The 24,610-nt window shown below is 43.9% G+C and overlaps 1 protein-coding gene across 4 annotated transcripts in view; it reads left to right on the top strand.

Moving 5' to 3' along the window:
* The window catches only part of ARHGEF7 (Rho guanine nucleotide exchange factor 7), a 114,331-nt gene that overhangs the window by 1,008 nt on the left and 88,713 nt on the right, over nt 1-24,610 (top strand). For 2 of the 4 annotated variants that reach the window (XM_014883226.2, XM_088160162.1), the window contains exons 1-2: nt 13,859-14,010; nt 14,103-14,189. Coding sequence is in view for 2 of the 4 variants with exons in the window: in XM_014883223.2 (XP_014738709.1) it covers nt 14,103-14,189 (87 nt within the window). In the remaining 2 variants the exon portion in view is untranslated. Of the gene's footprint in view, nt 1-13,858; nt 14,011-14,102; nt 14,190-24,610 lie in introns of those variants that run through there. The other 2 variants (XM_014883223.2, XM_014883227.2) reach the window with 1 other exon arrangement.

Below are 24,610 nucleotides of genomic sequence, written 5' to 3'. Positions count from 1 at the left end.
CATGCAGAGATCCACATATTGGCAAAAAACTTTCCTTGTGTGCCAGTCCAAGGTGGTGAAGAGAAGATTGATGAAGGCCATCTGCTACTATGATGGGATGACTCCTTGCTTGAAAGTAACACCGTGTTTTTCACCTTTTGCAGTTGGCAGAGCACTCCACTCGTTGGAGCCTGCTAACAAAAGCCGGCTTTTGTTACCTTTTGTGGCTCTGTTTCAAGTAGTTCTCAGACCCACAAAGTTGAAACCAGTGCCTTGAGCTCAGCGGGACAATGGGCTGGGCTGTCCCCCTTTGGTTCTTCAGTTTGCCACTCCACTGGGGTCGTTACTGTATTGTGTTGTACTGTGTAGCATGGAAGTCTTGGCTCTGGACTGGAGTCCCATTCTGCAAATGCAGTAGATCATTCCTGCCTCCCAAATTCACAGGTGCATTGGGAGGTGGTACGGGGATATGGAGACCCCACAGGAGCCTGCAGTGCTATTGGCAGGGAAGCGATGAGAGCAGGCACAGTGTGTTGGTGGCTGTGTGAACGTGGGTAACTCAGGGACCACCATGGTGGCCGGTGTGGCTAGCTGGGACAGCTGAAGCCCCTGCCACTGCTGGGTGTCCCTGACACCCAGGTGCTTTCCCTGACACCATTTTCCTCTAAGTGGCTGTTCAGGCAGTAGAGCTGAAGAGGATGTCCCTGCACCCAAGGGGCTGCAGTTTTGTGGAGGTGGTACAGCAGATGCAAACTGTTGTCCAGTGCATTGAGCTGCCAAGTGGGGCTTCGGAGCAGGTAAATGTCCTGTTCTGCCATCCGGGGTGACACATGTGGTGTGGGGCTGGGGGCAGGTGGGGGTCCTCCACCTAACTATCCACGGGCTCTATACAGGCTCTGTCCATGCCTCCTTGTCCCCAGGCGCTTTTGCCTGGTGGCACCAAGCCCAAGGAGGGTTTTGGTGGCCTCTTCCACACTGCTGCTTCAGGCACGCTCCCTGAGCACCTCTTGGACTTCGGGTTCTTTAGGGCAGAAAAGGTCTTTCCCCTTCGTGTAGATGTCAAGCCTAGTAAAATGGGGTCCTGCACTCAATTTGGGAAAGAGGCTCTACTGAAAAACAAAATAAACAAAAAGGCATAACAGAAATCAGTGTTACAAGAGTGTTTCCCAACTCAATGTGCTTTTCTGTTACAGTATAGTTGGGGACAGCTCGGTTAGTGAATGAAAGGCTCTCTTTTCATCTCGGAGGAGCAAACACCTCTCATGATCGGGTGGGGGTCCCTTCACAGCACCCATATGCAGGGGAGGGTGTGCAGAGGTGCACAGCTCCCCGCAGCCATCAACGACCCCAGCCTGGCGTGCAAGGAGCTGTGAGCGGGACTCAGCGTGGAGCTCGTGGTGCAGCAGCACGGCGTTTGCAGCGGGTGGTGTGCGGGCTGGGATGGCAGCCAGGGCGGGAGGAACTGGCGCCTCGCAGCCTCCCACCTCCCGGAGCTCACCCCACTCGAGCAGGGCGCTGGGACATCCCTGCTGACCCTCTGTGTCTCCTCTGGCTCTGACTTAGTTGCAAGTCCGGGGAGAAATAGCCGTTTAAATTTTTTTTTAGGGGGATCTTTGGTTTTGTGAGAGTAACTGTATTTGTTTCCATGGGCCATTCACAAAGCATTTTCTAATTCAGAGATGTGTCTATGAGACTCACAAACTCATTTTTCCATCTAACTTTGTAAATATTCTTTTTATGTAGACTCAGAATTTATACCCCATACCTCTTTCACGTTCTCGTCTATGTTATGTCTGAGCTGTTTCCGTGTTACTTTATTCTTTTTCTTTGTTTGTTAGTAAACAGATATAAAACTTACATCCTTTCCTGTGCCATGGTATTTATTCCAAGTCTTTTTGGCTACTACTCTTTGTTACTTTTTTAATACTAAGTGCATTTAAAATATGAGCATTTTTATTCTTTATTTGCCTTGAAAGTCTCCAGTTAAAACTGGACATTTTCAAAGTCTAAAAGATACAAGGTTTGTCCCACGGATGTAGACTGATTCAGTTCTTAAAATCATTTGAGATCATAACTTTCTATAAATATCTGACATTAGCAGACACTTTGAGGACTCACAGAGCTCATTTTTCTGTAAATACAAAATAGTAACTAAAACCAAAGAGAACATTAAAAAAATACTAATTATAAATATGAAGGAATATTTATCAGCTTGGGGTGCTTTTAAAGATGTTTTCTAGAAAATGCTATAAATGTATTTATTTCTTTCAAAAACAGATTAGAAAGAGGATTCAATATATACAGGAATGTAGTAATGCGTTTTTTGGCATTTTGTGCTTTTTAAAGCCTCTGGGTAGCCTGAGAGCAATTAGTAGGAGATTTTTAATAAATAAAGATTGTGTGACCATAAAAGGAATCAAGCACTTGAAGGTCAAAGAACAGAATTTTCATAAGTCGATAAAACAAATTAATGGGTTTCAAGGCTGGTTGGTGTAGTCTTTCTTTAGATTGCTGTGTATTTGTATACCAGCATTGCACAGAACAACCTACAGAGCTTCTTGCCAGGAAGTTTTGGCTGTATTTGTTTACATTACAATCATTTTCTATCTTGAGCAGGAAAGTGCAGATATTTAATTCGCTAGATTTCTAGAAGTCAGAATGAAAATACCTTGGAAAGTAATGTTGTTACAGACTGTTTCTTATTTTTGGGCTCCCATTTAATGTCATAATCATGCCTTTGCATTTTGAAAGAGATCATGACAAGGTGAAACAAAATAGTTGGGTTAGACAGTGTGATGGGACTGCACAATAACCTTGTCCTGAGCACAGGAAATGAACAAAAGTGAGGGCAATTATTAAAAAAAAAAAACAATACAAAATCAACAAAACCGACATCAGCTTCCCCCACCCTGTCTAAACCCAGCCATGTCTTAGTTTTTAAAAGCACGGAGATCTATGCTGAAACATGGTTAGCTGATTTGCTCCGAAAGATAGAGAATTGCTGAATTTAAGTAATTTGAATAAAAAACCATAATTTCAAGTTATGGAATTTCAACCTTGTGTGGTAAAACTGAATCACTTTGATGGCAGGGAAGGGATCCCCGTGGAAGCATTGCAGTGCAGTTGTCTGCTGCTTAGATGCTTTTCCTCTCAGAGATCATTTTCCAAACAGATTCCTCCATCGCAGACCAGTTTGACCCACTTTCAACGTTGTAAACAGAGATCAGAATTGGAGCGGGAATTTTCCTTGTCATATGAGGCTTCGCGCTCCATTAAATTCTGTTTGTACTTTTTTCTTTGGTCAGCTGTTCGACAGAAAGCGTCGTTTTGAGGACAACTTTGTTCTTTTTGGGGAAAATAGGGAAGACGCATCAGGGAATGTGATGCAGCAGCCATTCGACACCCCGTGGTGCCCCCCCTCCCGTCAGGGGCTCCTGGAGAGCACGACGAGAGCAGCTGGGTCGGTGCTTTGGAGCCAGGGGATGGGGAGCGGGCTGGGTGCCGCACGCCCTGGCATCCCTCCGTCCAGTGGACCATCCCCAGGCGTTGCACTGAGCGTAGGATGGAACAGCCCAAAGCCGCTCTGCGGTGCGTGGGAGGCTGATCCAAAACACAGCCGCTTCCTCTTGCTGCTCCCGCATCGCTGAGGTGGGAGACGGACAGCACGGGGCTGGCCCCGGGAAAACAGACACAGCTCTCTCTTGCGGGATGAGACTTGGTGCATGGCTGAAAGGAAACGTCACTCCTATTCCCTGTGGAGGATTGCGTACTGGCGTTGGCATTAATTTGGTTATTAATTGGGATAGCACCAGGACTGATGGCAGCAAAGATTAAAATCTTTGTACAAACACCATACATCTGTATGATTCTCTTTTTAATGAGAGAGGTCTTTGGCTAAACGAGGCATTCTCAATTGTAATTTAGAAATAAATTAACCCTTTGCGATTCACAAGGCAAATGAATTCTTGTGTGTGAGCACAAGCACTAAGAGGATCCAAAAGGATGGTTTGGGCTGCCACATGTGGCAGCCATATCACTAGCCTTGTCCCCGCTATGAGCGTGTATGCCTACGGCTCGGGCAAAGGGAGATTTATGCTCACTTATCTCTGATGTCACACATCAGTATCAGGGCTAAGTATACTTCTCTCCTCTTGTGACAAGGTGTGACCTGAATGTGATAGTTCACATGTTGCGAAGGAAGAAGAAAGGAAAGGTGTTTTGGACCCAGAGTTAGTAACAAGTGATGATTTTTGTAGCCCAGTATCATTGCAGAGGGTGCAATGCTGGCTGTGACCTGAATGTGGAGCCCAGACAGAGCTTGAGGACATCCCACCAGCAATGCAGACGTTACTCCTAAGGTGGAAATTTCCAGGTGCTAGTTGGTCTTGAGCAACCTACATTTTGGAAGTTCTTCTGGCAGGATGTTCTCGCCCTGAAGCCTTGGTTAGGTTGTTGGGGTCTTCCTGGCTGACCCCAAAGGCTGTCATGCCTTCGCTTACTGAAATAGTGGGAAGGTATTGTGGTTGCTGGTATTAGAGCAGCAGCAGAAGGTCATCACAGGACTAGACCTGGGAGACAGGGAGCAAAATCTGCATTTAATGTGCATATGCTCTTTTCCTTCAGCAACAGTCCTCCCAGGGACATTGTTGTGCTCCTGGCAAGAATAATCCATGCCAGACAGGTGTGCCTGCTGTGGCTGCGTGCTCAGGGAACACCGGTGTGTGTGAATGCTGTTGCTCCAGGGTGGAAGCACTGCAAGGACGAGCCGAGAGCCTGGGGAAAAGTTATCCCAAACAAAGTCGTTTGAGTGCCTTTTTCCTGAATACATGCTGTTCTCATCAGTGATACTGTGAGCTTTGTAGGATTCTTTGGTCCTGTTACAGACTTGTCATTGACCGCGTTACTCGTACTGCCTTGTGAAAGCAGGGATGTGCAATGCTTTGAAGGAGAATACCTTTGCTTTTCCTGTGTGCTGGCTCTGTAATTCTGGTGACGGGGATATTATCCAAAGAAATATGGTCTGCCTGTGCTCGTTGAGGAAGCAGAGGACTTGTATCTGTGTGTGCTGCTTTTTTCTTTGAAAACCAGATCCTCTCAATACATAAAAATCTAGACTGAGTTAAATAACGGTATACCAGATCCTGAGAAGATGGGGCAATTAAGGAAACTGTTTGTGATTAAATTGGTTTTTTTGTGTGAAAATATGGAAAAATAATGTGGTTCTGCTGATCTTACTCTTGTTAATGTCTTTTCCACAATTTTTATATAAGTTCTTTCTATGCCTGTACAATAGAGACAACAGAAAAAGTGATTCTTTAGCCCTCACGTGCCCTACTGCTACCCAGACTATCCTCCAAATGCTGTGTCTGTGTGGAGAAAAGGAAGAACTTGGGGATGCCACCAGCACACTCCCCTCTGGTTACACTGCATGCTAGTGGCTGATGGCACCATATTGTTCAGCTGAAAGCATTTAAGATTGTAATTCTAGCCTTAGAAAACTTTAAGTCTGGCTTTAAAATTGAAGTTTGCAGAGTAGGTATGTATATAATTGTATTTATACATACACACACATGTATTTATATACATTATATATAATATGCATATATATTATTAAAATATGGCTATGAATCACTGAGAGGAATTCACTATACATCTTCCTTAAATAACAATTTTAATTAGTTATCCAGTGGCTGTGATTTGAAGAGCTGGAACCTTAAAACATTTAAAGCATGACAAGGCTTGCAAAAATACTGTGAGCTGACAGCATGGAAGCAGTGTCTTGCACCTTAGCTGGCTGAGCTTTATTCCCTGATCCTCAGCCAGTGTGGCACCTCTGCTCTCTCCCTCACCTTGCTGCCTAGAGCAAAGCCATTTTCTCTCCACATCTCTCAGTATGATGTGGTTGCTGCCACCAGAGTCATACCCGCCACCAGAGTCATAGAACAGTAGAATGGTTTGGGTTGGAAAGGGACCTTAAAGATCATCTAGTTCCAACACCCCTGCCATGGGACACCTTCCACTAGACCAGGTTGCTCAAAACCCCATCCAGCCTTGAACACTTCTAGGGATGAGGCAGGTATGATTATCTAGGCAAGCTGTTTCAGTGCCTCAGCACTGCAATTGTGGGGGGAGTTGAGCAGGGGTGGCCAGCTTCATCTGCAAGAAGTTTCCTTCGTGCTGCTCCTCATCACGGATCACTGACACCCTGTGGGCAGAGGCCCCTGTCCCTTCTTGGCCGATGAAACACTGCTTGGGTCTGAGTGCATTTGATACGGGTCTCCATTTTCCTGCTCTGCAGTGAGTGCTATTGGATGATGTTGGCAGCTTGCCCAGAAGAGAATCCATCCCTTCTGTAGGGCTTTGGTAGTCCTATGGAATATTTTCATGGGTTGGGGGGAGGGGGAAAGCAGCAAAAATCATATACCCCCCACTGGTGCAGCTGCACTGTCAGAGAAGTGCTTTTGTTGGCTTTGTTAATGTCACTGGGGGAAGTGGTACCGTTAGACTGGCAGAGGAATTCCCTCTCTGGCATATGTTACATCCACACTGAGGAGCGATGCCAGCATATCTAGCAGCAGAGCTCTCCCAGTGTAAACAAACCCTGAGTGATTGGACTCCTGAAGCCTGAGCTTGCGCTGCATCAAAACAGCCATGCTTCACAGGAAACGCTGCAGGGTTTACGTGACAAGGGGTGCAAAATCCTTCCCCATCAGCCTTCCTTCACCGGGGAATCTCTTTGGTTCAGTTCCTGCCAAGCCCGCACCTGGAGCTGCACTTCATCAGGCTTTTTTCACTCACTGACTTCAGAGAAATAGACATTTTCCTTTGGATGCTGAGTGCTGGCACCCCTGGAGCTCTGCCGCCTGAGGCTGATGATGCTGCTTGGGGTTGGGGTCAGCTGCATGCTAGCTGATTTCCTCCTTTTCTTTAAAACAGAAGGAAAATAAGCAAAACCACAGGAATTAGGAATATTAGTTCTTAGCTTTTAGGAAGGAAGGGAAAGCAGGTTACTGCTGCAGCTGCAACCAGACTCTCTTATGTGTATATATCACATCCTTCAGGCACACTCCTGTGCGTGTGTTCTGGTAGGACTCCTGCCTAGCTCGGGTCACAATAGGGGGTCTGCAAGGATCCTAATAACAGTTGCAAAGACAGCTCATTAGTTTTATGTGCATGGTATTCTCATTTTCTTAATGCTGTGTGAACCTGTGCTTTTTGTATGAAACATAAAAATCTGATGGAAACTTGAGAAAACAAAAGTACTGCATGGACTGTCCTGCTGCCCCTAGACTAAGTATTTTAAGGCTGGGTTATTGTATTTTAAGGCTGTATTTTGTATTTTAAGGCTGGGTTAAAACCTGCCTCATGGGAGTCAATTTATAGACTTCCACAAAATCACAGAATCAATTAGGTTGGAAAAGATCTCTGACATCATCGAGTCTGAACACTATATTGTTAACTAGACCTTGGCACTTCCCTGGGCAGTCCATTCCAATATATCATCACAGTTTCTGTGAAGAACAGCCTCCTAATGTCCAACCTGAACCTTCTCTGATGCAACTTGAGTCTATGTACTTTGATGGGAATTTAATCAGGGTCCAAGGGAAGTGGTAAAAGTACTGTACTTCTACTACAAAAAAATGTACTGTTTTCTTGAATATTGTTTAATTCGGGTATATATCTGAAAAGATGAACTCAAACAGCTGAATCAGTTTTACAGAGTAACTTTTGGAGGGCAGATTAATGGAAAAAGGCAGCTCTGATTTTTGTACAAGGTCCTGTTTATAAAGGCTGCCACAAGACCCGGCCGACATTTTAACCAAACTGTACATTTCATTTGCAAACTTAGCTGAACTTAAGTTTTGAGGATTATTACACTAAAGAACTGAAACAGCTAAAGCAGAACATTTGTGTGTTTGAATGTAGGTCACTGATAATGATGGTTAGTCAGGCAGAGGAGCATTTCTGAACGTGTGCAGAGGAATAAATCAGAAGAGCTAGAGGAGTCTTCAGACAGCTAAAAGTGCTCCTGGTTTCAGATAGCATAACTAAGTGGAGGTTGAGGGAGCACAGAGTGGTTGCTGATGAGTTGGTGTGGACAACTTTCTTTACTGTTGGACAGTAAAGAAAAGGTAGTGTATTGCATTTGTGTGGCTAAATGTGGGATTGGATTTACTGGTTTGGAAGGTGGTGGTATGTGGTCTGACGTGGGAGAGATGAAAAGATGGAATACAGGGACTGGTGTGGGGATGTAGGATGTAAAGCAGAGAAGTGTCAGATGTAGGGTTAGTCATACTGATGGCTTTGGAGTGAGGTAATCGGATCTAAGAGCTGCTTCTGTGGCTGTCACCAATAGTGGTGTCCAAGGGCGAGAGGTCTGGGAACCTTTATTCTCTATTGTTAATAAAAAAATGGACACTAACCACTTTTCAGAGAGTTCTTCCAAATGACACTCAAAGGATTCTTGTAAGTCTAGAAGATGACTGGAATTTAGGACACTAAGTAGATACCTCCTTTTACCTTCTACTATGTCTTATAAACTTCCTGGCTGGGCAGCCTTTCCACAAAAGGATTCCACAAAAATTTTAGCGCATATCGTAAGGCACCTTCCTTCCTCTTTGTATTGTATGCAGAACTTAGGTGAGTTGTGGAAATGTGAAATTTTGGCACCTTAGTGGATGACCCGTAGGAGCTTCAGTCTTTTGCTGGATCTAGCTCTTAGTATCTATGTGACTGTCTTTCTGACTGCCTGCTGCTGTGCTTTCAGAGCATGGGTTTCCTCAAGCCAAAATACAGGTGTCTAGCCCATGCTGACTGCTGTGCAGATTATAATTGAAAAGTTTGTGGGTCGCAGGCTTTATAGGGTGGGAAAAGTCAATGCTAAAGAGCTACAGTACTGCAGAAACTGTATCATGCTAAGGTCTAGTGCTCTGCCAAGACACCTCATTTTAAAACAAAACTGCACTTCGTTGAGAATCCTGATCTGTGTTTTTAGTTTAGTTATAGCATCCTGCTAATGTGCCGTCAGTATGATGTCGATCCTTTAAGTGATTGGGCTGAACTGCAGAGTGCTGCTTACTTAAAGATGTGGAAGCTGCGATCCTTTGAAGCGCAGCTGTGCCTCCTGCTGTCCTGCGAGGAGCACAGGACTCCATCTGCAGTCTTCTCAGCCCAACTGCTCACTGACTGTGGAGGAAGTGCTGCACCTGCCATTGGTCCCTAGCAGTGGATGCTTCCTCTGCAGAGGATGTCCTCCTGTGTAGCTATGTAGCCACTCTTTCTTTTCCATGCCTGCTGGGTGCAATTTGTGAGGACCAGTGGTCTGGGACAGAGCAGGAAACCCGAGTGCCGAAAGGGATGGGCCCTGCTGGCCTTGGGTGCAGGTGCAGGCAGGAGGGAGCAGCTGGGAGGGCTGGGGAGGGCAGGAACCTGCAGGAGTTGTTGGGCAGTTAATGGCCTGCAGCTTCATCACCCAGGCTGGTGTGAAAATGGCCAGGCTTCCTCCTCATGACGTTTTTGATATCGTTTTTATCCCCCAACACAAACCCTGGCAACAAATCCCAGCCTGTAGTGCTTGTGCAGGAGGTGTTTGCCCCATTGGAAGATTAGCTGCCCTTGACCAGTCAAGGGGTTGGAAGCAAGGGAAACACAGCTGCTGTGGGACTGAATGTGATCAACAGGAACCTTTCGTTGGCTTTACTGCATTGTGCAATTATGGTATTTTTACTGATTAGATCGCAGTAATGCGTTCTGTGTACAACGTGTTCTGAAACATGGAGGGAAAACTGTTTTGTGCCACGAGGGGAATCTGATATAAAAGGCTCCAGGCAGAATGAACAGGATTTCCCTCAGCTTAGGGGCTCAGGCTTTGAACTTCAGGCTCGGGCAGCCATACACCTGAACAGGATGTTTTTAAGTGTCTGCTGAACTTGGCTACTAGTTTGCAGCTAGTGTTACATTCCATATTAGTTTCTGCTTTCTAGTAACTGAGATAGTCTTCTCACACAGCATACCCTGTTGTGCTTATTACATGTTGCTCTAGATAAATGATGGATGTAACTTTCATGTAGAAACTGTGTTATTACTCAGTCTATCTAGTAGATTCCAGTTTCTATATAAAGATCTTGTACACTTCTCATTCCGTGACCCAGTTTGTCAACTTGTTCAGCAGACGAATGCAAGTAAACAGCTAATTTCCCATACATATAGCTGAACATGTCTCTTTATTAATGTCTCATGTTTACTCGAGATTGCAAACAAAGAACTTTTGTTTTGAGTTTGCTTGTTTGTTTGTTTTTAAAATTAATTTTAAATTCATTATTTTGCAAATTCCTTACTTATTTTCCTCATATAATTTCCCTGTCCAAATGAACTAGTAGGAGCCTTTTTCATTTTTTCTAAGACCATCCCTGTCACACATTTTCCTGATGCAGCCTCTTTTCATTGCCCATTTTTAGTCACTTCTTATGCTGTTTAAAACCATAGCTTTAAACTGATCAAAAGGGGTGGAACGCTTAGCTAGGTACCATCTATTTGCATTGTACATATTTCCCCACCTTTTCTGGATGGTGGGAAATGTACTTTGCTCCTTGATAGCTACAGTGTATCATGAAAGTGTCCTCATTGAACTAGCTGTGGTTTCTAGCACTGCTCCCCAAGAGATTAAATCTTAATCAGAACCTGTCCCTGAACCACAAAGAAGTGGTTTAAACAGTGGCTGTTCTGCATATTACCTTCCTCTTGTCTCTTTGGATTCCACTGTGGCACCCAAGTCCCTAATTAAGGATCTGTCATGCCCCTCTGGAACCCTTGTCTTTTCTAATTATTATTAACCTTTTTTATTTGTATTACTAGAACACACAGGAGTTCCAGTTGGACAGTGAGGTGTATTTGTACTAAGAGCTGTGTGCACATATAAGAAGTAGACAACCCTCATTTATCAACTAATGGTGTTGGTCTATGACAGGAAAAGGATGAAGCAAATACTGGAGAGGAAAATACATAACCTCTTTATTTCACTGGCTTTATGTACATGCAGCCTACTTTTTATTAAGCTAAGTAATTTGGGAATATGACCTTACTTTTATTTTGTTTATTCTTTGTCTCTGAATGTATCTGCTGCCTTTCAGGTGGACTAGGACTTACCTGGCTGTGGTCTACTTGCATGATGTTCTGGTACATTTTGATTAATCTGTGAGGCTATAAATGTGATCTGTGTGAAAGGTCATGCTCCTGAGCTTCCTATAACTGTGAAGGATATCATGTACCATATGTGTGATTTTATCATGGGCCTGGCCCACATAACTGTAGTTCAACATTCTGTCGCAGGGCGATTTTGTTCTTCAGGTCCCTTACTGTGTTTCTCAGCTGTCTGTAGGAGAAGGTTGCTAAAATCACATTACGATTTTCCAGGTAAATAATGGATTTGCTTCATTTTATGGGATCATTAATGCTTTACATTTCTAGTAGGATGCAAATGCTAAGATATTTTTAAATTCTTTACCCATATGCCTCTGTCTTCTGTTGTATAAAAATGACACTGCAGCCACAGAGCTGAGAAAATGTACCCTGCTTCTTTTCTCCGATTTCTCCGAAATCTTTTTCCTTATTTTGAAGGAAGGAATGACATTCATTTCTAAGGATTTACTTTGTTTTGAGGAAGATGATTTTTAATTGGAAACATGCATTAGAGTGCTAGCGGGACTAAGTGGTGTATTTGGCAAGTATTTTAAGCTTCCTGACAGGGAACGATTTGCAGGGTTTGGGTTTTCTTTGCTTGTTGTTTCTTTAATCTTCCATTGAAAGTTTTTGCCTTTCTCTAATCATGTCTCTCCTTACACTCTCCCCTTTCTTCCCCCCCAACCCTTTCTTTCTGGGGTCTCTTTACAGTTATTATTCAGTCTTTTATGAATTATGTGTAGCCTCCTATGAGGTGGTAGTACACGTCTGGATTTCTTCAAATTACTGAGTTTAATATGTTGGAGACTTTGGGACATATTGTGTTTATGTGGATTACGTTATGAGACAAGACATTTGCTCCTTTTAAGAGAAACCTGGATTTACTGTGATTTCTTGGGAGACATTATTTGTATTTGAAGAGCAGAAGTAATGCTAAGGTTTCTCAGAATGAAAAGAGGCCTCTATGAACAAAGTAGATGTAAAAGAAAATGCTGTGTACAAAAAAAGAGATGAGGAAGTAGTACACGTAAAAGGAGATAAACCCATTATTATGCAAATAGTTTGAGATAAAACAGTTATAAATTACAACTATATCATTGTTGTGTGAATATTAAGAACACATTGAAAAAATTCCCAGCATCTTATTCCAACAAGGGATGCTGGCATGATAGCTTTAGATTTCTTACAAGAATTAAGAAATAAATTAATAGAGTGATCAAAAAGCATTTCAAGCAACAGACATGAAGGTTGTGGTGTTTTCAGGAGGGCTCTCTCACCTCTTGTGTCCTTCAAACTTACTGAATTTATCTTTTGGGCTGTAGTACTTCCATAGGGCTTCTTTACGATTCCCTTTATGTTTTACTGTAGTAAAGGGTTATTCTTAATCCACAGTTTATCACAGTACCATAGATTTATCATAGTACCAAACAATTTAAGGAGTTTTTGAGGGGTGTGTGTATATGTGCTTTCCCTGAGGAAAGGAAAATTCTTCAATTTATATTGTTACCAAATTCCTTGTATTACAGACTAGTGGCTTTCATTTAAGACTCATCTGAATTTTGTTTAGAAAATGATAGTGACTTGTGTTTTAGATTTCTTTGTGACAGGTTCACCGTGTCATGCTATTACATTTGTTAATTTTTGTGGTATCATAGGGTCAGAGGAATCTTTAATATCTTATAATCATGTGGGAGGGCACTACCTTGGTTTCAGTTTGATGGAATATTTGGAATCAACCTTATATGAAGTTTCCAGCACTAGGCAGGTGGATTATGCTGTGAGTTTATGTAACCTTGACATACATGTGTGTTTAACAAAACTTCCTCTGAGCGTAAAGCATGATCAAAGGCCATGACACTGTGCCTTGCAACACCTCAGTTTCCAGGCGACTTGCCAATGCACTTCTGTGCTAGGCTTTTCCCCTTCTGACAGAACGAGGTATCCAGTTTGGGCAATGATTTGTTTGCTAAACTACTTGACAGAAATCAATGAATTTATTGTGAAGCGATGTTAATGTGCACACAGAATTTAGTTAAGCTCTGGTAAATTAAGCCATGCCTCTGAAGCTCTTGGTGCTGGCAACTTTTCCGTGGAAGGGCCACACTTTTCTTTCGGGGTGGACAGAGGTTGAGCTGAAGGCACCGTGTGTGTGCGGCTGCAGAGAGCAGGCGGCCGCGTTGCCAAAAAACTGTCTTAGATTCAGTCAAGATTTTCCTCTTTGTGAATTTGTTTTTCTTCTAAGATAGGAAGGCGCCGTTTAATAAACTACAGATAAAGGTCGTTAACATCAGACCCTGGAATTGGTAGATTATTAACTCCGGGTGCTGGTAGTTTCCGAGGAGGTCTTCGGAGCATTTCTGATATATTTCCTCATTAGAAAACCGATACCCAAGGGTGGACGGCAGTCAGAACGAGGGCACCGACAAGCCTCACTGGCGACACCGGCCACCCGCGGCGTGCGCGCTGTGCTCGCCCCGAGGAGGGGCAGTCCCCGGGCTGTCCCCCGGGCCGCTTCGCCCCGCAACCAAACCCGTCACGGCACCGGTGTCTGTGCATCGGCGTTTTGGCAAGACGAGAAGCACGGTGCAGCGAGGCCCGGGGCCGCTCCCACCCGCAGCCGGGGCGGGGCTGGGGAGGGCCGAGCGCGGCCGCGCCTCCTTCCGTCCCTCCTTCCCTCCTCCCGCCCCGCCGGGGCAGAGCCGCCCGCGACCGCGCCTGGCCGGGGCACCCCTGCCCGCGCTCCTGCCCGCCGCCCCCCGCCCTCGCACGCCATTTCCTGTGCTCCGTGTTTACTTCCCGGTTCAAACCTCCAGTGGGAGCGATCGGCGCCGCTGCCTGCGGAGGGAGCGGGAGGTGAGGGGAGCGGCGGGGTGGGGGGACGCCGCTCGGGTGCGGCGCGGTCCCATCTCCGCCCCGCGCTGAGCCGCCCGCCTCTTCTCTTGCAGGTGTACCCGGAGCCGCGCACCGAGGGCGAGTGCCTGAGCAACATCCGCGAGTTCCTGCGGGGCTGCGGTGCTACCCTGCGCCTGGAGGTGAGTCGGGGCTGGGGGCGCCCGGCTCGGTGCCGGGGGCGGGAGGTTTCTCGCCCTCCCTTTGTGCCGGGGGACGCGGCTGACAAGATGGTGGCGGCCGCCCCTCCCCTGGCTGCGGGCCCGGGGGGCTGCGGGGAAGCCGCCGCCGTCCTGCCGGGGCTCCCTCGGCGCTGCCGGTGCGGCTCGGCGGCGGGCGCGGGTGCGCCGGTGCCGCGGCGAAGGGACGGGGAAGGGGACGGAAGGGCCGCGCCGCTCCGCGGGCAGCGCCGGGCGGGCACGGCAGCGCAGGGCGCGCCCCGTCCCTCCGGCACTGCGGACACCGAGTGCCGGGGACCGCGTTTGCCCGGCCCCGGGGAGGCTAAAACCACTGCTGCTCGGTCCGAATGAATGCTTGGTACGTATACATTGTGTCCGATTTATTCGTGGAATCGCTTTGGAAGCGCAGCGGGCGGCTTAGAGAAATTAAGTTGCCTAGAGCCGAGTGAAATGCTAATTGAAGAAAATGGCAGGTGCTGTTTCTTCTATTTAAATTTGCGTTACATAAAAGCTCAGCAAACTGCCATCTTTTCCGAACGTGTGTTCGCAGGGTTGCAAATTAGGTTCTCGAATATTGCTGGTATATTTAGCTATAGCAAGTACATACTGCTGTCGAGTTTACTTGATGTTGGTGTGTGGGAAGGAACTGATGAGATTAAAAACAGGTTTCAGCTTCTCTGCGTTGGAAAGTAATTTCATTTCTTGGAGACACTTTTTTTTTTTTTTGGTGGAAAAATTGGTTTCTAGTGCTTCTCTAACTTTAATTAATGTAGTGTTGCCTTAATTAATTCACAGGGTCTTGTGGTACCTCTGGTCTTGCCTGTGATTTTGCCAGGCAGTAACCGAATGTCATTAAAGAAGACTCTGATTGCTTTCCTGAGGCCTCTAAACAGTGAAGTATCATTAGTGAAATGAATGATACTTGCAGGACTTTCCCTTAATCTTAGGTTCACTCATGGATAAAGGTGGAAATTAAGACTGCTTTTAGCACTCCTCTTGTGAATATGTCCTCATGTTTTTACCTGCCTTCCTGTCTCCCCTCCAATAGAAACACAGAAAAAAAATCCCTTAGGATTTCTTAGAAGAAGAACCAAACTAAGTTCTGAAATACTCAGAAACCAGATTCTGGGGTGAACAGTGCATTATGTCAAGCATTCATTTTTGCTTTGGAGCAGCTGTCACTACCTTTTTTTTTTTTCTAGGGCCACATTGGATCTGCTCACACACGATTATTCAAAACATGAAAACCTCAAGCTTCAAGTGGTAGACACTAATGAACTGGGGAGGGCTGGGGGAGGAGGTACTTCAGAGCTCAATGCAGAAATAAATTGAGTGTTGTAAATGTTAAAGAGAGGGAAAATAACATTAATATCGTCCCCTCCCCTTTACTAATTTCCTTCATCAGGTCTCTCACAAAGCTTGAAGCTATTGCAATTGTGACAGGCAGGGAATAGTTACAATACTGCAGTTTAGTCTCTTTTCTAGTTCAGAAAGCTTTTGTCAGCTCTTTTCCTTGGGGTGATGAGAAAATGAAAAAAAATGATTAAATGAAAAGATAATTTTGGCCTTGGTCTGAGAGCCTGAATATTTTTGGGAATAGTCAAATTGTTAACCTGGCCTCAGGGGTTTCTCAGCAAGACTGCCGGAAACACCTTTCTTACGTGGAGGTAACTGGCAGCAGTGGCTTCCAGCTCAGCATGTTGGAACAGGAATTACTCCTAAGCTACCAGAGAGTTCAGAAGCTGGCAAGAAGGGGCACAAATGCTTGGGCTTATGGAGCTCTTGTGCATGTATTTATGGTCTGTACATTGTCTGTTCCCTGTTGTTTTCTCATTAATTTTTCCAACCCCCTACCTGTGGCCAAAGATGAGAGCAATGGCAACCTGGATTCAACCAGGGAGTAGCTGGCAGGGGACATTTGGCCATCCACTGCTCCTGGGCTCTTTCCTCTCCCTCTGTTAACAAGGTGTGAGTCAGCCCTGGAGAATCTGTGCCTTCCTCACTGTGGGAACTGGGGAAATGCCATGGCTCCTCTGTGCAGGGTCTATAAAATGCTTCCTGAGTCGCAGTCAAGGTTTAGAGATTGCATTGAGCAAAGAGTGTGAGGAGCATCTCTGGAGCTGCTTTAGGGAATATTTTCAGAGAGGACAGATGAGCTAACAAGGAGTTAGTGGTAAGTACAAATATTTGACAAAGGGATAGGTGTGTATGTGGTACCTTAAATAATATAAATATTTAGACAGTATGGGTATCAGAGGAAGCTCTAGGGTGTTGTGGGGAGATTTGCCATTATTCTCTATGTGCATTAATGTGGAGTTTTCTGTGATCTATAAGGGTTGCACTCGAGCCTTACATTGAATGTAAATTATATAGTTGGATCAGATGATTTTTCTGTATGTAGTTTTGTGATCCTGGTGAAAGCATGGTAGTGGTTTGATTAGCCTAAGATCAGCATTGCACAAGTACTTCTTGCTCCCAGATCTGAACTTGTCTTGGAAGCAGTGGTGTTGCATTTTTACGAAGCCATGTTAGAGCTCCTTGCCTTGCTGGAGCTCTGTAGGTCTCCAGTTTTTGAGACTTTACAGCGTGTTTGAGAATTTGATAAACTACTGTGGCTAATGGAAAGTTGCACAGCAGTAGATGACTTCTTAGAGATGCTTTCATTGTGGATCCTTTTATTGGAGGATATGATAACTTTGGTTGTTTTCCTACACTTGAAGTAAGGGGCAAAGATGAGAAAAATCTGTTGGTTTGGAAAAGTGCTGGTGTCTGAAAGTTGTTCTTATTTTCTTCCTCTTGCTTCCCAGTAAGTTTGGGTGGTTAGAAAAGTAATGAAACATTCAGAAAGGGTATTTCAAATTCTAATGAGGAGGATTGCTGCTCCTTAGAGGAAACCAATGGTTCCCTTCCCACACCCTCCAGTATTTTTTTGATACTTAAGTGTTCCAGAGAAATGAGAATACTTAATTTGGAGCTTGCAGCAATCTTTGTAAAGCAAAGCATGATTCCAGAAATAACCAGAAGAATGTGCTGCAAGTGTTGGGTTTTAAAAATTATTTTTAATACAGTTTTCTTGTATGCGGATACAAGGAGCTGAGACCTATTAATGAAAAAAATTTCCTAAGACCTCCACCAGGGACTGAATTTCCATTTTTTTTTTCCCCCTTCTGAAAGCCACTAGTTCTTCCTTAGAATAATTGTAGTGTTGAGTAGTGTATTCTACTTTGAGCCTTTAGTGCTGTTGCAGAATATCTGTATTGATGGAGCGGACTGTAGAAAAGCTACTACCTATGTTGTCAGTTCACATCTTAATGTGCACCTTTTCCTTAGGCAAATTGAATATTTGCTATATTTCTGTTCTTGCCATTTTTTGCTTTAAAGGCTGTTTTCCCACCCAGTTTTCTCTTTGGGTGGGAAGACATTTAACTGTACTTCCTTCTGAGGAGCATGACCTGCTTTTTGAAACAAGGTCCTAGATACTTGTTGTATATTAGGGATTCTGTTCTAGAAGGATATGGCTGAATAAATATAGTTAAGAAGGAACTCACTGCAGGTGTATATTCCACAGAAGTCTGGCAAAGGAGAGAAAAATGAAAAAGTAATGGCTTATTTCTACCTGAGCCCTAGTGAGTTTTGCCATTTTGATTATCTTGTACCTGTGTCATGTTACTCTAGTTCTGTTCCCTTTCAAAGGAACTTGAGCTTCCTGAATATAATGCTGCCTTTTCTTATTCTTTGACTAGAGCTGTTTGACAGCTTGCAGGACCAAAAACAAGCCCTGGAGAAATCATGGTATAGTTCAACAGCAGTGAAGTTTGTTGGGAACAGTTGGATGTAGAATAATAAACAAAAATAGGTTAATGGAAAACCATGTTAGTATCTGCTGTTTAAAGGGCAGAATGCTTGATATATCCTGTGAACAATGTCACGATCTGTGTGATCAAATTCCACAAGTAGCATCTTGCAGTATTTTTTTGCTGGTTTTCATCAAATAAAAGATTAATGTTTGCTGATCTGCAAATATCTAATGTTAACAGCTTTCTTGAGGTCAAAAATATTTTGTATTTCTGACTTTTATATTGATGGGTAAGATAGCAACTGCTTAATGGAAAAAGACAAGCCATGGATCTGAGAACCTTTTCTCTACCTGCCAAGAGACCTGCTTGCCTCTAGGATTCAAGGATGGTCATTGTATTACAGAGGCAGGAATGGCAAACCCAGAACTTTATTTCTGTAGTAAACTAACCAAAGAAGAAATAAAGCAAACCTGGCAGTCTTGCACAGTCTAAGGAGATCCTGTGTTTGTGTATTATACAGTCTCTTGTACAAGAGAGATTTGCCCTTAAGGTTCAGAACGCTGCATGCAAATTTGTAAAATATAATTCATAGCACTCAAGATTTAATCAAGATATACAAATGCCTGTGAATGTCTATAATGGAGCTCTGGCCTTGGGGAAAAGTTTGTAAGGGGTGCCAGTGTCACTCTGGAGCAGGTAATCTTTTGGGAGCAAAGGTACTGGTCTGTGTTCTTCCCTCACACCCACCCCTAACACAGCAGTGCATGTTAGATGATGCTTCTTTCCCCTAAGCCTTGCCCACTTCTTCAGATCATTATGGCTACAATCCTACTACCAGTGTGGACTTGGAAAGGTATTCTGCCAGCTGACTTTCAAAGACATATTTGCACAAGGAAGGTGTGCTAGTGTGGATGGACTTGGCTGACATCCACTTGTCAGTGAATTGGGAATAAATAGGTTTCTATTACTGAAGAGCTTTATGCCAGTCTTAGGATGATGATACAGAAATTAAATCATCTACCTATTCCTTTCAGCCCTTGTTCAGACTATCATCTTTATTTTGCCAAGAACAATATTCCTTAGATTTGCTTCTGGGTTTATTCCAACACTAGTCTTTCTAACCCAGAAGGTTTGCTGCCAAATGCCTTCATGATTCTTAAATGTCATAAACATTTTCCAGAATTTCAATGTTTTAAAGTTACCACTCTTTGCTTATAGACCACACATTGTGAAGTTTTATTTCGAGGCTGAGATCTTACTGTATTACTTACTTTATTTTTCAAAGGGGAAAAGTTGTATCTTTTAATCAAGACGTGTCTACTGTATTCCTTTCCTTAGCTTCTACCTTGATTTCTACTTGTTCACAAAACTATTCTGAATATATATTAGATATTTTTTACAGCGAGGTGTAGTTGGTCACTGCAACTTGTCTTGTGCATACAGACCTCCAACGTGATTACTTCTCTCTCCCTCACACCCTCAATTTCTATCCTTTTTCTCATGTGTAAATATGTGTTTTTAAGACAGGGAGATGATGTTGCTTGACTTAGATTATTTTCATAAGAATGGCTTCTTGTGATGCAAAGAATTTTTATGATGCACAGAGTAGCAGGCCTAGGACTGAGACTGTTTCATATGTTTACCAATCCTTTGTATTCCTATTGAAGAGAAGCCTTTGAATACTACTTTAAGGGTGTCTTGCAGATAGAATGGTGGAAATTTTTTTTTTTCTGAGATTAAGCCTGTTCCTCATCTTGTATACCATTCGTGCAAAATGTCATGCTAGCTGAGAAGGTGACACAGAGAGGCAGGAACATATGACATTGGACAGGGAAGAATGGTAGTATCAGAAATTCTTAGTTTTATCTAGTAAAACCCAGTCTAAAACACAAATGTGCATGGTACATGGTACTTTTCAAATCCTTACATGGTTCTCTTTTCACTTAAACCTTCCCTTTCTTTCTGTGAGAGTTTATTTCTTGTGATTCTGCCTTGTGTGAGCTTGTTGCATCAGCAGTAGCATGGTGTTGTGCTATCACCTCTTGACTAAAGTGAGTCCAGTGGCTTTCGTTAAAGAAAAAGAATGAGCCTCCTTTTGGGACGGTTCAAAAGCCCCTGATACACCATAATTTTAAAACGACTTAGAAAAAAATTATCAAGTAACAAAGGTGGATTACAAATGTGTCTTTATAACGAAGAATGTAACAAATACCTGAGGAATGTGCTATTTCAACTCTTTTTTTGCTGCTTGAGGTCTATATTCAGTACTGTCCAAGTAAAAAATAATTTTGAAATTTTGAATTAGACCATGAATATTTTAATTTCTGCCAGTTCTTTTGTAGTGCATGATTTGTGGTACTTTGAATAGAAACGTGGAAGACAGTGTGCATGTAGAGTCTGGCACGATGGCTCTATCATGGTACAGATTCCATTCTTTGCTGCATGAAGCATATGTGAAGGTGAGTCTAGTGTGTCAGAATATATCCAAAATGTTTCAGTCATGTCTTGGTGGTCAGCATGTACAAGGCAAATTGTAGTGACACTGTAAGTATCAACTAGTCCTACTGGTTTTGGCTGGGATTGAGTTAATTTTATTCCTAGAAGCTGGTATAGTGCTGAATTTTGGATTTAGAGTGAGAATAATGTTAATACCTCACTGTTTTAGTTGTTTCTGAGCAGTGCTTACACTAAAGCAAGGACTATTTAGATTTTTGTGCTCTCCTGCCAGGGAGGAGATTGGGGGGCAGGAAGTTGGAAGGGGACCCAGCCAGGACAGCTGACCAGAGGGGTGTCCCACACCGTGTGGTGTCGTGCTCAGCAGGACACTGGGCGAAGGTGGCTGTGTGGTGTCCCCCTGCTCTTCAGGGACTGGCTGGGCCCTGGTCAACAGGTGCTTGTGCATCACTTCTATATTCTCTTGTTGTTATTTTATCTTCTTTTTCTGTTGTATTAAACTGCCTTTATCTCAACCAATGAGCTTAACCTCTCTTTTCAATTCTCTCGCCCTATCCCAGTTGTGGGGGGGTGGGCTGGGGGATGAGTGAGTGAATGGCTCAGTGGTGTTGAGCTGCCTGCCAGGTTAAACCACAGCACTGGTATAGATCTGTTCAGAGGAGTTTTGCAAATGAGTTGCTGTGTGGTTTGGGAGAGGCTTCTGTGTAACTGCTTCATTTGTGGTGTTGGTTTGGATCTTGAGAATAAAATGAACCTTCATCTAGCAATTAAAATGTATTGCACTGTTAATTGAGAATGCACAGAAGACTTCAGTGTTATGCTCAAATATAGCAAACTGTTTTCACAAGAGGATTTCATTGCTTCTTTGATAGGAGTTGATGATCTGAGGGAAGGTGTGGAAGCTAGGAAAGTTGGGAGAAAAGGGTGGTTAGAGAGAGTTGGAGGGTTTTGGGCAGAACTTCTGAGTCCTTAAGGTTTAAAAAGGGAAAAGAGTCTGCTTCCTGATTTATACGCTGTTCTCCTGACATGTCAGAGGGGTTCTTGCTCTCAGATTTCTTTAGCCCTCTTGTGCCCTCCTTTGTTGTGAGGCACAGTGAGGAAGGGCTCATCTGCTGGTTTTCTGAAGGGTGGGAGCTGTGAGAGGGGGGCCCTTCTGATTAGCCCTGAGCAGGGAGCAAGCTGTGAGGAGGTGCTGGGGATGCCAGGTGTGAAGGCAGGTCCTGGGAAGAGAGCAGGTGAGCTGCCCTTCCCTCTCAGCAAGAGAACAGCAGGGACAGTAGAGAGAGGAATGGAGATGGCATCAGGACAGTGTGGCACTGCAGTGAGCCCAGTGCTCAGCAGAGAAATGCATTTCAGAAGTCGGGTCTTGTTCCTGTCAGGACCTGCTTGCCTCTTTACTTCCCAGAGGGTGGCTATGGTCTTGTTAGTTGGTGTTGTGGTTTTTATGAATGCCTTGTGAAATTGGACTTAGGAAGTCTCAGACTCCCTCCTTACACACATAATTGTTCTCTTGAATAATTTTGAAAAGATTTTTTTGGCTGGCAAACATACTAAAAATAGAAATGTAGATAAATCTTGCCCTATCCAACTGCAATTGTATATACTGAACACAGTTACATTTTATTAGGTGTCAGGTTATTTCCCAAGCATGTATGTGACAGAGGGAAAACAATATGTGAAGTGGGTTATAGGTGATAGTATATTGTGTGAAGAAAACTTGAGTATCTGCAGACTTTAGTGACATAACACTATGTTTTCTTAATGTATGCATTTGGACTAAGAAGGTCCTCAGAGCTAAAGTGCATCCTGCAGTCTGTGAGATGACAGCACTCAATCTCTTCAGGAACCTGGACATCTTTCTCCTCTTGTAGCAATGACTGTATTGCGTCATTTTGGCAAGGGAGGAATTCTGGCGAACAGTTGCTTTGAAGCTTACCTCAAATGAGGACTATACAGAAGAGAGTCCAGCCTGGCAAAGCAGGCTGCTGCTTTTGTTTACTGTCATCTCACCAGAATCTTTTGATTTTACTTTGAACTTAAGAGTCGACATAAATCACTTCAGTTATCTCTAAATGATGGAGTACCAAATCTAGGTCTTTTGTGAGGTGCTCTGATTTTTTAAGTGCTTCCAGCTTTGCAACTGTTCTTGACTTCTGCTTGCATGTAAATATCCTGGCATGTGTGGGAAAGGTGATATGCATTCTGCTGTGGAGAGTGGTTTTCACAGGCTTGATTTTGAAAGATGGTGTTGATGAGAGGGGAAAAGTACCTTGCTCTAATTAAAAGGAAAAGAAATATTAGAATATGGTGATTTCTCAATTTCCTTAAGGGAGTTATCTTGCTGTGCTCAGCTGAATACACAAATGGCTCTAGCACTTGCATGTTATAGCTTGCGCCCTCTATTTCACTATAGCTAACTGTGTTTAGATGTTTCATCAAATGCTGGGCTTATCCTGTCAATATTACTGAGAGCTGGAGTTTCTGTGTGAAGGGCAGCATGGTTTTTGGACACTTCTAGATTTACCCAGGTCTTTCTGTTTTCAAGGAAATACTGAAAAATTCTAGGTAATGGGAAAAATTATAGTGCTGAAAACCTTGGACTCTTACTACTGGAGAAAAGCTGCCTTCAGCTGTGTGCCTCATACTCCACCTCTGGGATTAAGCCAGCAGGATCCAGCTGGTTTGGTAACTTGGGGGCAGCTGAGGAGGGAGATTCAGCTATGTGGGGAAACGATGTGGTGTTTTCAGTAGGTGGCAGTCCTTCTCTGAATCAGTCCAGGGCCAGTGGTAAGCGTGGGGACAGAGGCAGCGACAGAGGGAAAAAGAGGGAGCAAAGTTTTTCTGTCAGTGCCATCTTGTGGGCCAAGTGTAAATACACGAGCCTGAGTACTGGTGCTTTGGAAAGAAGAGGGATATTCCTTCTGGTGCAGGGCTGTCTGCCTGAGTGGTGTCCCAGCTTTGGCTGGGAGCCCGTGTGTGGGCAGCCCAGCAGCTGCCCTCTTTACTTTTGGGGCCAGTAGGGAGAAGGTGAAGCATTCTTGGGGTGCCCTTTGCTTTCTGCAGGGCCGGGGCTAGAGGCTCATGTTGAGCAGATTAAATCCTGATTAATTCTTTTCCCCCCAAACTTCAGAAGAAGTCACAGACTTCTTCCAGTTTTTTGACTGTTGTTGGCCACGCTTCTTTGAACAGAGTGTTTAGAAACTGTTAAGGAGCAATTGCTTTTGAGTCCAATTTACAAATAAAGCATTAAACACTGAGCCAAGCTCCTTGATACAAATCCTCACTACTTACTACTTGCTTCACCAGCCCTATGAAAGATATTAGTGCAGCTGCCTTAGGCTGTGGAATAATAAAGGAAAAACTAGAGGCGGGGGAACCCAAAACAAATGCATGCTATTACTAGCTGATGTAAGGGCATCTTCACAGATCCTCTCCTGCTAGTGCTGAGTGTTTTCTTAATATCTAGATTAAAAAAAAAAAAAATATTCCCAAGCTCTCCACTCTTGTTTTCTACCTCTTACCCCTGACATGTTTTCCTTGAGGGAAGTAGAAGGCTTGTTATCAGAGAGAGGACTAGTGATGGTTAGTGAGAATGTGGTGATGATATGCTTAATAATTTTTGCCAGATATATACTTGTTAAATAACTTGCAGAATTCCTGCCTGATCAAGTCTTCTCAATGTGATGTCCACTCTTGCTTCACAGCAATCCCTAGGCTGTTTTGCACAGCTTTTAGGAGAGTGTTGGTTGAAAGTGCCAGCAAAAGCAGTTCTCCTAGGCAAGTGCTGCTGGAAACCAAACCACTGCCCTAGCTTTAATGAAATTATCTCTCTTGTTTCCTTTCCCCTCCCCCTTCTTAGAGTTCCCCTCTGAAGAGTTTCAAGAATAGGTACTCTGGGTGTGTGTTTTCTTGTTGCCCACCTGCCTGTCAGTGACTGAGCATGGCAGAGAAGGGCACATTGGTTTAGATCAATGTGAATTGCAATGGAAGCACCCTAGCAAGGCATCAGTCAGTTCCATGATTTACATTCATAACAGAATTATAAACTCTGTCAGCAAGTGTGTATTGTCTGTTTATTATTTTTACATCATCTAGATGAGTTTACAATGTGTTTCGTTATTATTTCTAAAGAAA

Source organism: Sturnus vulgaris, chromosome 2 (assembly GCF_052056855.1).
Source record: "Sturnus vulgaris isolate bStuVul1 chromosome 2, bStuVul1.hap1, whole genome shotgun sequence".
Taxonomy (NCBI): Eukaryota; Metazoa; Chordata; class Aves; order Passeriformes; family Sturnidae; genus Sturnus; species Sturnus vulgaris.
Note: the sequence above shows the minus strand (reverse complement) of the source record. Positions and strands in the feature narration are given on the sequence as shown.